The sequence below is a fragment of the Nycticebus coucang genome, chromosome 10 (assembly GCF_027406575.1).
Source record: "Nycticebus coucang isolate mNycCou1 chromosome 10, mNycCou1.pri, whole genome shotgun sequence".
Lineage (NCBI taxonomy): Eukaryota > Metazoa > Chordata > Mammalia > Primates > Lorisidae > Nycticebus > Nycticebus coucang.
In genome coordinates, this window is record NC_069789.1 from 45,733,001 (window position 1) to 45,745,637 (window position 12,637).

General features: G+C 35.2%; 1 protein-coding gene across 1 annotated transcript in view; it reads left to right on the plus strand.

Annotated features, from left to right (window-relative positions):
- The window catches only part of USH2A (usherin), an 868,259-nt gene that overhangs the window by 546,844 nt on the left and 308,778 nt on the right, over nt 1-12,637 (plus strand). The window contains exon 38 of the mRNA XM_053607912.1: nt 5,239-5,418. Within this exon, the coding sequence (XP_053463887.1) occupies nt 5,239-5,418 (180 nt within the window). The remainder of the gene's footprint in view (nt 1-5,238; nt 5,419-12,637) is intronic.

Genomic DNA, 12,637 nt, shown 5'->3' on the forward strand with positions numbered 1-12,637 from the left:
AATCAGAAATTCTGAAATTATTCATTAGTCATTTCTAAAACTTTTTACCCACATTTTAGCATTTCTTAGAGAACAATGGTATAGACTAGGTTTTACAGTCTGTAAAGGAATCTGTCTGAAACATTATATTTCTACTTGCTGTAGATGGATTATTTCAGTAATAGAGTAAACATTTTATAGTCCAAAGCTGGAGGCTAAAGGCATCATTAATAAGGATGCCAAATGTGATCTAGTTACTTTGAGAAGCAGAAGAAATTAATTTTGCTCAGACCAGCCTGAATATGGATCAAATAACTTTAAAATCTGTAGTTTTCAAATTTTAGCATGTGAAAAAGAATCACCCTGAGACCTCTCATTTAGGAGGTCCGGGGTGAAACTCATTTATATGGATGTTTATGAAGTACCCCCAGGTGATTTTGTTGTAGGTGAACCCTGGGACCCTGGAATAGATAGCCCATTCTGCAAAAAACTTATGGCAAGCTCCAGTTAAAGCTCTAATGGCTCAGAGCAAGCCACACATAGAACGGAAGACAGAGACTCAACTAAAGATCTTGGTGCTTGGGGCAGGGGAGGGTAAGGAGTGGGAAGTTGTGTTTCCAGAACACAGAAGCTTAAAAGGACCTGCACCTTCTCTTTATACTTACAAATAGGGTCAGATGTGAGGCCGACCAGAGAGGAATGGTCACCTGTGATAGGAAATGTTTATCAGTGTAGCATTTTAGAGCTTGATTTTTGAGGCTGAACCAATGGGGCTGTATTTTCCAGCTCAATGAAAACAGCCAAGAGTGGTAAAGCACAGGGGGCCCAAGAGGGGGAATCTGAGTGACTTGCATTCTAAGAATTTTTCCCCCATATGCAAGAGCCCAAATTGGTAAAGTTCAAATGAAGAAAGGAAAGAGTTCTCCAAACATCTTTCCAAAAGGAATGTATTTGGAGAACACTTAGAGATCTAAAAATAGACCTGCCATTCAATCCTGTAATTCCTCTACTAGGCATATACCCCGAAGACCAAAAATCACATCATAACAAAGATATTTGTACCAGAATGTTTATTGCAGCCCAATTCATAATTGCTAAGTCATGGAAAAAGCCCCAGTGCCCATCGATCCACGAATGGATTAATAAATTGTGATATATGTACACCATGGAATATTATGCAGCCTTAAAGAAAGATGGAGACTTTACCTCTTTCATGTTTACATGGATGGAGCTGGAACATACTCTTCTTAGTAAAGTATCTCAAGAATGGAAGAAAAAGTATCCAATGTACTCAGCCCTACTATGAAACTAATTTATGGCTTTCACATGAAAGCTATAACCCAGTTATAACCTAAGAATAGGGGGAAGGGGGAAAGGGAGGGGAGGGAGGGGGAAGGTGGGCAGAGGGAGGGTGATTGGTGGGATTACACCTGCGGTGCATCTTACAAGGGTATATGTGAAACTTAGCAAATGTAGAATGTAAATGTCTTAACACAATAACTAAGAAAGTGCCAGGAAGGCTATGTTAACAAGTGTGATGAAAATGTGTCAAACAGTCTGTAAAACCAGTTTATGGTGCCCCATGATTGCATTATTGTACACAGCTATGATTTAATAAAAAAAAAATAAAAATAAAAATAAAATGAAGAAAGGAAAGAGAGAGAATGAAGTAGAGGAAGGGATGAAATCTGTGGATCCTGCTCTGGTTTTTGAATCTGGAGATTTTTGAGCTTCGTTGAGAGCTGAAATCCTGTCAATTGCTTTCGGTCAGTGAATTGAACTGTACGTTAGCAGGGGTGAGGGAGCATTAGACTCACTCAGCTGTGGGGTTCCTGGAGATGTGCAAGATCTTTTCGGAGCTGAGCAAAATGGTTATGTAATTGCATACTTCTCATAATTATTGAGTAATTATGTACTTCTTATAATTACTGAGTAATCATTGTTCTATAACTAGAACTTAATGCTACAACTAATTGTATAATTACTGTCTATTAATGTTGTTATCTGGGAAACTTAGGGTAAAGTGGTACTTAATATATATTTCCCCTACCATGCCATTTACCAAGCTAGCAATACTGTTTGTTTTACAACTCAAAATTGTCTTTAAAAACAAATAAACAAAATGCAAGGAAGAAAAGGACTTCACCAATATTGTAATCATAGATGTTAACCCATTGATCTTAAATTTGCACCTGGCTGGAAATGTGCAAAATTGTGTTCTCATGGCTTAATTTCAGATTTTTCATTGTTGTTTTGCAAATTTCAATCTTTTATAAGATGAGAAAAATTATGCTGATTCAGAGTTGATTGAGCATCTGCTTGGGTCTTTGTAAGACAAGCTGACCTTTTTAAAATTTTACAACTGGACAGTTGTTTTGGCTATCTCTGAAAATGCTTCCACGGAGCTAGATATCATGAGAAATTGAGGAGATATTCTGATGCTGATAGTGTAATGATTCTTAGGCAATCGGTAAGAGGGACTCATATTTTATCTTCCCCAGATTTCTTGAGTGCAGGAACTGTCTTATGCATCTGGGGCATGTTCTTATCAGGCCTTATCAAAGTCTTCTCCTTGCATACAGTTGAAACTCAATTATCTTCAGTCAAATAAAGTTGACTAGTTGTAAAGAACTTATGAAAATTAAAATGGCAGGATTTGAGAATATCGTTTTATTGCATCATGAGATTATCACAGGATGCTATGAAGGTTTCAAAACTTCTAACCAATATGTGTTATAGTCAGTGTGCAATGAGATGGAATTTAGAACAATAAGAAAAAAGTATATATTACACATATATGAGAGTGCTTTATCTATTTCCATTTTAAGACCTTGAATTCCTTTTTTAAGCTCTGAATATGTCTTTGGCTTTACTGAAAATAAATAGATATTATTATTCTCTTGTTTTAGCCCACAAATACCATTTATTCCCTTTGAAATAAAGTATTCCCTTGGATGTAGCAATTTCAAGTCCAAAGTAACAAATTAGTGTATGACACTATGGATTTCTTCTGTTTATGACATGTGTGTTAAAATTGTCAGTATCTTTTAGAAACATTGCGTATTTTTAAAACCATTCTTGTGCCAGTGATTATAACAGGAATCACTGTTTGCAACTAAGTATCAGCCCCTCTTTTGCATTATTTGATCTTCACTGATTTCAGTTTGGATTATAATCCGATGGGACAATGACATGGTGGTAGAAGTTGAGATTACTGTTACTTTGTTAATTGAAAAACCTTTCATTTTGATTAATAATGCATTGTTAGGTTGAGAGGGATAGAGAATTTAATAGGTAGGTACTTGCTACTGAGAAAATGAAATACAGGATACATAATTCTTATTATTTATTTATTTTTTTTGTAGAGACAGAGTCTCACTGTACCGCCCTCGGGTAGAGTGCCGTGGCGTCACACCGCTCACAGCAACCTCTTAACTCTTGGGCTTACGCGATTCTCTTGCCTCAGCCTCCCGAGCAGCTGGGACCACAGGCGCCCACCACAACGCCCGGCTATTTTTTGGTTGCAGTTTGGCCGGGGCTGGGTTTGAACCCGCCACCCTCGGCATATGGGGCTGGCGCCCTACTCGCTGAGCCACAGGCGCCGCCCAGGATACATAATTCTTAATCACTGGCTAGTCCTAAATGTGTAGAATGCCTCAGTTGTATGAATTACAACAAAAACCGCAACATCATTGCTGGCTGCTGTGTGTGAACAACCATAGCAGTTGCTGGGTATGATAAAGAAATGATCTCACTTAACTTTTACTATAGCCCTCCAATGGAAGTACTATATCATTCCAAGTTTATGTATGAGCTAGAGATTGAGAAATATTAACAAATTTAGCAAAGAGTACATTACTAACGAATGCAAAGACTAGTTCAAATGCAGGACTCTGACCACCAAATTTATGTTTTTTCTTTTTCCTTTGTTATTAAGCTTTGTTAAAATATAATATTATTGTAAACATTCCAGTCATTAAATTTTGTTTACTATATCATCCAAGGTCACTTTTAGTATGTAGCCATCTTTTATTTTTTTAAAACATTTAATCAATAAAGATTATATCAGTATCTGGGAATCTTGCAAATATGCTTGTTTTTCCCCTTATAGTTCAATATCTTGTGCTTTTTAAATCATTTACCTATAGTTATAGAATTTGGTGTAGGCAAGATTAAACATATATGTAATAAAAAAGTGTTTTGGCAAAGGAAGAAGGCCATTCGAAGTAAATATTGTCATTCTTAATGGTTCTTTGTGTTTTAGGAGTTATAAAATTTCTAAAATCAACTAAAATTAAGCAATATTTTAATAAAATGCCCCTTGCAAACATTTTAGTAATACATCTAATATAGACAGTGAAAGAAGTGTTACAGTTTTCAGTTGTAACCCTTTTCTTCTTTAACCCTAATTCTGACTCTTCTTAATCAGGACTGTAACCCAGTGGTATAGGAGAGAGAGATAAGACATTGATACCGGCAGTGGTCATTTCCCATATCTTAGACAAGCTGAGATTTGAGAGTGTGTTTCCTAAAGCTTTGGAAAGATGGTGATGGTGGGATCTGGGTTAGTATATATTAAAGGTACTTAACAAAACCAAACCAAACAGGTAATTTCTGAATTTTCCCATAAAGCTTAAAACATAGATCAGATTAAAGTGGGCATATATTACCTCTCATCTCTGGTTGCTTTTCTGAATATTCTGACCAATTCTTATTTAAAGTGACATCAGATAGAAATCAGTCAACCCATCTCTCAAGCAAAATGAGGAGAAAATACTTCACTTGATGACATGTAATATGTCTGACACATCCTTAAGTATACTCTTTATATCCAGAACCATTGTATTTGAGAGGAAAAAATTGTTAGTTTTTGCCTGTCTGTACATAAAAGAAAATTCATAGATTAAAAAAAAAACTCAAAGAAGTTTGAACAACTCATCAAGTGATCAATTTACCTCTGTGCAGTATTTTTACTTATATGGGTGATACTTATGATTTGGCTTCACGTTACAGGTATCTTAGAGTATCACTCAAGTTACTTTGATTGCTCTGATGAATGAATTGAAGATGTTAACCCAGTTAACCTTCTGTTCCCATGGTAACAAGATAAAAGAATGCCCATTGATGAAAGCACATGTAATGCTTCTTAGAGTGGTAATCTTCATCCTTCTATAACATTTAAGAAGCCAAGAAGATATTCAAATACTAGCAGAGAAGAACCCTTAAATATATACTAATTTTAGTAATTTTTTTAACCAGCAGGTAATAACTACACCCTTCTGAATGGCACAAAAATCATGCACAGCAGTGAAGAGACCAACCTTTGGGTGCTCATCGATGGATTGGTTCCTTTTACTAACTACACTGTACAAGTGAATGTTTCAAATAGCCAAGGCAGCTTGATAAGTGACCCTGTAATGATTGCAATGCCTCCAGGAGGTAAGTCTATGAAAAGCGTTGCCTATCAAATTTTATATAAATGCCCTCAAACAAAATCTCCATTGAATACCTTTATTGTTGGAATTAATTTTTTAGAACTTAGAGGCTTAATTGTATTTCTGGTTCTTTTGGTGGTTGTTTTGTTTTACTCAGACTCTTTTCTTGATATTCTTTTATTGTTTTTTGAGACTATTTCTACCTTGCTCAGTGCGTGTGTGCACATATATGTACTGTATACACACACGTAACACATATATGTACTTTAGCACACACATGTAACATCTATATGTACAGTGTGCACACACGTGACATGTATGTGTACTGTGCACACACATATAACATGTATATGTACTGTTCCCACATACATGTAATGTGTATATACTGTGTGCACACATCTACATGTATATATACTGTACACACACGTAATATGTATATGTATTGTGCATATGCACCCATAACATGTATATGTACTGTGTGCACACATGGACACGTATATGTACTGTATGCACACACGTAACATATATGTACTGTACACACAAAACACATATAAGTACTGCACACATACATGTACATGAACTGTGCGCACACATGTGACTCATACATGTACTGTGCATACACATAACATATATGTGCTGTGCCTACACACATGTACATGTATATGTACTATGCGCACACACATGTATTTCTGGATTTCTGTATGTTAAGAGGAGTGGGAGAAGCTTTTTGTTTCAGATTTCACTTAGATTCAAAATTTATATTTGCAAATTGAGTTTTCACTTTCTACTTCAAGTGGGTCTCATTGCTGGTGTTAAGAAGAATGAGGTGAGACTTAAATCTTTCTGGTTGGCAAAAAGGGCAGGATGCAGATAATAGAACAAGAAAACTCTATCACACCACTGTAAAACATATTTTTAAATTCCAAGTCCTAATGATTACAGATCAGCAGTACCACTTTCATATGTAAAATGTGATAGAATCTGGATATTTTTATTTTAAAATTTTCTATAAAAATCGACCTAACTGTATTCCCAGTTACCATTGCTTGGATCTGTGATCAACCCATGTTTTAACTAATTGTGAGAACTAATTGCTAAATAGGAAACTGTGTAGGGTTACTGTGTATGGTCCTTGAACACAAAGTATCCTTCACCACATTAAGAGCATGGTTCTAAATTAAGTGTTCAGAATGCGTGTTTTCAGAAAATACTGAAAGAGAAGGCCCTACGACACCCTGACCTGTCCAGTAGCCCAGTTTGCAGGAATGAGTGTATTTTGGGCTACAGGAAAATGCCACTATCTTGTTATAGCAATCTGTAGGGCAAGATAAATCCTCCTCTGGTTACAAAGAGTGTAGGAACAGCAAAAGCCTCATTATAGGAGAAAAATAAGGGTGAAACTGCAGTTGTATGAGAACCAATTTCTTCAAGAAAAGATGCATTACCTGTTGTATCATAAATGGCACTCACTATTATCTACCTTTTATGACTTTATTAAAATTAATGACATAATTAAATTAATTATTTTATTAAAATTTAAGCTGTTTACTAAAATGCTTAAACTCTAAATGGCAGAAGGCACATTGTCTAATAAAATAATGCTTAAAAGAGACTTTGGGGGCTGATCAACTCATGTTACTACCATAGTTCATGAACTAATAATAGAAAAAGGGGCATTGAGACCAAATCACAAAAACAAAACCAACTCACCCCCCACAAAAGAAATCTTGGGTACTCATATCTTCATTTATTTATTCTAACCCACATGCTAGAATTGATGATGACTCTAAATCTTAAAATATAATATCATTTATTTACATTTAAAAATTAGAGAGTAATCAGTGGCATAATGGAGATTTTATGTTATATAGCAAGACATTCTCAATAGGATGCACGGAACATTTAATGAGTTATATATCCATTTTGTGGCATTTATACTGATTGAGATAGTTTGTAATTACAGTAACTTACATCATATTCCTAAAAGGGAGCTAATTTATTTTCCACATGTTTAAGAATGTATGGTCTAATAATTTGTTTATATGTGTATATTGTGATCCAGTTAAAAACAGCAAGCTCCTATTGCTAACTCCATACACACTGTATGAATATGTCTGTCCATACAAGGGTTAATATTATGCACACAGGAAAAATCTAAAGTATTGTTTTGTAATACAGTAGAAGAGAGGTAAATTGTTAACTGAGGCTTATCTCCATCTCTGCACTGTGGACGCTTATTGGTGTTATTATCATAATGTCCTGCAGTCCCACCATCTCTGGGCCCCATGTAATCATTCACTTCATGTATTTAGAGATCCAGAATTCAGAAGATGGCCCTTCACCAAAGAGGAAGCAAACGTCTTTGAAGACAGGCAGTGATTTGCCAAAGTTTATTACAGCCATTAAGACATACTTTCTTTTATTATTAGATTGTTGTTGATTACAATTAGGAAACTGATAGCTTTGAAATTATCTTTTTTATGACCTTGTGGCAGTTTAAAGGTGATAGCTCATTGATTAAATAGGTTTTAGTTCATGCTTCCTTTTACTTAATGATCTGAAAACATATTATCCTGATTTACACATAAAAATCATGCTGAAAAGCATGTGGCATTCACTAGAATATGTGTGTTTAAGTAGAATTAAATTAGTACTGAGAGTTATTAAAGAAATCTTCCATGCCTTTGTCCACTGAACTGTGTTTCATACTGAAATGAGTAATAAATGAACCAGTATACAGAAGCGGAGCAACTTATAGGCAGAGAAGGCGCTACATGCTATTTACTTTTCCATTACATTTTGATTGTTATCATTATTGCCATTTCCTCGATTTCAATATTAGATCTTTATTATGATGATGTTGAATTCTTAGTATTTTTCAGTGCTTGATTATGCAACATTTGTAATAGTACCCCTAGCTGTGTTTTTTCTCGGTATAGTTTAAATACATAATAACTGGAGATTTGAGCAGAATGAAAGTACTGTTTTATCTTCATCAAGGATTTGTTATCAAATGTAGCCTGGAAAACTCCCTTTATCCCTTTAGTCTGGCCAAATCCTATTGACTTATCAGATTCCATATTAGAAATCATTCTATCAGAAAGTCATCTCTTGCCAACAGAGGCTGAGTTAGGACCTTTCTGTATCCTAGAGTGCAATCATATTATTTTGAAATTGCCTGTTTAATCTGACTGTCACAATCACTGGTTCTAAGACCTTATAGAACAGGGACTGTTTCCTATTCATGTTTTATCTTCGGTGCTTAGCCCAAACCTAACACGTGGTAGGTTCATAATGAATAGTTGATGAATGAGTGAACAAATAAGTCATTCAAGATAGTTTAATGATCAGTTTTAAATTGTATGCTTATTGTTACTTTGTTACTAAGGCCTGCCTGAGCCTCGTGTCTACCTGAGCAACCTTATACAGTAGCCAGGTATGAAAATGCGACTCTCTCTGCCTGCTACTATCCAATGTAGGAATGCTGTGGCGGTGTAGATTTAGTTGGAAGCTCAGACAGCGAGCAGGGTTAACATATTGGAGGTAAGACATAGTCTTAAGTTGTACCGACTCATTGCTCTTTGATTCTCCCACTCCAATGGTGACTTTTCTCAGGTGATCACAGGATGACCAGTTTTGGGTTTATATATAGGAATTTAGAAAGGAGAGATTAGGGAACACTGTATGAAAAATTTTGCGACGGTACATCTTTTTCTTAGTTGACAGGAAACATATTTGCCAATGGCTAATTCTATTATTTGATGAGAAAAAAGCATGATTAAAAAACATGATAAGCCCAAGTCACTTGAAGCCAGGAATTAAAGCAAGCAAAACGATGCTTCTGATAACCTACTGTGTAGATGGCAGTAGTAAATCTGAAGTAGCACATTTTTTATTTGAAAAATTGACTGTAAATATTATTTGGACAAATAGAGGAGTTTCTCCTTTAAAAAATTATGTAGCAAATCCTTGAACACTGTGCACACAGGTTTTTTGTATTTCTACAATTACCGTATTTTTAGGTTGTTTGTAATAACATAATGCTCATATTTAGCACCGAGGTACTCTTAGAAATGAAGACTATATTTAATCCAAGCTCTTGACTAGCATTATGGTACAGGTTCAAGAGTTCTAGGAAAAATTAAAAAAAATAAAAATGGAATCCAAATGTTAATCCATAAATATGAAACTTTCCTATGGCCTTTACCCCTTCAAGGTCTGGAGTTACTAATGGGGTTAGGATTTCAGCGCTTAATGGGGCCCAGTGCATTAGTGTTTTGTATGCATGGAATTCAGCATTCAGTTTAATAAGTGGTTGACATTGGTGATGTCCCTTAATTTGCTTAAATCTAATTGGCTCTTTTATCAGTCAAACCTGTATGGATTGGCAATTGATCAGAAAGGGTCAGCCATGACTCTGCATGTAGTTAAATGATGGAACCACCAGTTAAAGTCACAGTTGCATGATAATAAGCAAAGGAAGAACAAACGAGCTTAGAAAAGGAAGGAAAGGAGCTTAGAAGTTTTGCAGGATCTTCAAGTTCAGAACAAAGGCATTATAGAGTATATAAATTTTAAATACACTGCATTTTGCCTCCAGACTTAAACCTTTTCTTTCCAGATGAACTGAAATCTTGTCTGAAACTGTCTTTGTTACATCAAAGAACTACTCAGAAAGCTAAAAGAGACAGAAGAAGCATAAAAGGGCATAGTTTAAAATGATTAGTGACAAATTCCATACTGACAAGCGAGAAACAGATTTTTTATGAAAGTTTTATGTTTTTCCAAAAGGAATAATTTTCTCCTGTTTATCTTTTTCTGAACTGCTTCATTTTAACAGTGAAAGGAACCCAGAGCCACCTTAGCTTGTGAATTTAATAACGTTTTTTTCTGATGGTAAATAACGTGTCATTTATACTTTAAATTGATGTTGATGAGAATTATTATAATCTACAGACTTTATAAAAATGCTAGGCTTGAGAAACCTGTTTATTTTCCAAAACGTGTTATTAGAAAATGAAAAACTGAGAAATATAAAATGACTACAGGGTCGTTGGTTTTAAAGAGTCTGTTCTACTGTCTCTCTTTACTCTGTTCTCCTCCCCACATCCATTAAAAAAAAAAAAAAAAGGAGCAAAATCCATTCAGAATTAAAACTTAGGCACACTGCAAAAACATAGACTGGAGTCCTGGAAACATGGATTCAAATTTGTTTCTTTCACTCTCTAGCTAAGTGAGTATGAGCAATCCACAAATACAGCTAAGCCTCAGTTTCTCATCCATAAAATAGACCGGAGGGTAATTCTCACCTGATGCGATTGTTTGGAGGATTTAAGAAAACCGTATGTATATAGCTTCCCACAATGCCTGTCTTGGTAAACATTGGGTGCTTGCCACCTGCTTTGTTCTATTTATCCACGTTTTTGTCCCAGGCTGAAAAATAGAGAAGACAGGTGAAAAATCAACGTCTTTCACACAGGTTGGGAACCTGGGATCATTTTAACTTGTTACATTACTACGCTTTCCAAACCCTTAGAGTGTTAACATAAATATGGCCAGTCCAGTAACCCTGATAAGGAGTGGTTGTGATGTATATTGGATAATGAAGTAAGCAGGAAGGATGGGAAGTGATTTTCCTTTTGAAATAGCTTTAGCATACTCTCCCATGACCTCTAGATCATAATTTACAAATGATTTTTACATCAAGCTCTCATTGGCTATCTTGGGATTTCAACGGGCGGAAAAGCAGTACATTTTTTTTTCCTTAATAGAACTTTCTTCTGTGTTTATATTGAGCTACTTATTGATGAACTTATTATAATTATTTTTAATTTTCCTTATCTATATATTTTATTCGCAAAGAAATGCTTACATAACTTTGTTAGTACTGGCCAAAAAAGATGAATTTGAACTTCTATCCTACACATTTTCTAACTGTCCTCAAATAATTTAAAAGAATTAAATCTTGGAATTCAAAGTTTGTTTCATATTTATTCAATAGGAAAACTTCAGAGAATGTGCTTTTGAATCACTAAATGAAATGTTGGCTTTTAAAAATATTAGCATATGATTTTGGTCCAATAATAATAATAGAGCTAAAAGTATAATGTGTTAACCACTGATTTTTTTTTTTTTTTATAGCATGAACTACTGAATTCACTTTTAGATTTTAGGATGAATTGAATGATCTTTCATGTATTGCTATGTTAACAACTACCTCAAAATTTAGCAAATTACATCAACTACTCTTAATATTTCTTGCATGATTCTCTGAGTTGTCTGGGTGGTTCTTCTTGCTTAAGAAGGCTGGATTGGGGTTCTTCAGAGCATGGTGAACTCAGGATTTCAAGAGTCAAATCCTAATCTGGAAGCCCCAAAGCAAAATTCTTGGCCAAATCAAGAAACATGTGTATTGGAAGGTGTGGTTTACTGGAGCCCATTTATTTCAATCTTCCATTAGGGCCTAAATGATTGGTTTTTAATAGACTGTGTGTGTATGCATCTATACATACATACATGCAGGTATTATACACATTTATAATTTTTCTTCCAAATTAGTTCTATTTTTGAAATAATGTTAAACATGCACCCAATTAAAAAAAAAAATAACTTGGGGCAGCGCCTGTGGCTCAGTCGGTAAGGTGCCGGCCCCATATACAGAGGATGGCGGGTTCAAACCCCGCCCCGGCCAAACTGCAACCAAAAAATAGCCGGGCGTTGTGGCGGGCGCCTGTAGTCCCAGCTGCTCGGGAGGCTGAGGCAAGAGAATCGCTTAAGCCCAGGAGTTGGAGGTTGCTGTGAGCTGTGTGAAGCCACGGCACTCTACCGAGGGCCATAAAGTGAGACTCTGTCTCTACAAAAAAAAAAAAAAATAATAAAATAACTTGAAGAAAGAGATTTACTAACTTTTTCCTTAAAGGAGATATAAGAAAATATTTCCTAACAAGAAAATTAATTTAGACATTTTATGTCAGTGGCAAAAATCAAGAAATTTATATCAATCAAATCTTATTTACATTTATAGATCAATACTGAAGGAAAAATTTTGAGCTCCTCTTCTATGTGGGGGATTCTTTTAAAAGTATTTTAGTTATTTCTCAACTTTTAGAGCTTAGATATTCCAATTTCTACTTGCGCCTCAGAGTTGTGAGGGCAGGAACTGTGTTTTATTTGTTTATATTTTATAACCTACGTCTAGCACAAAGTATTTGCTGAATAAATGA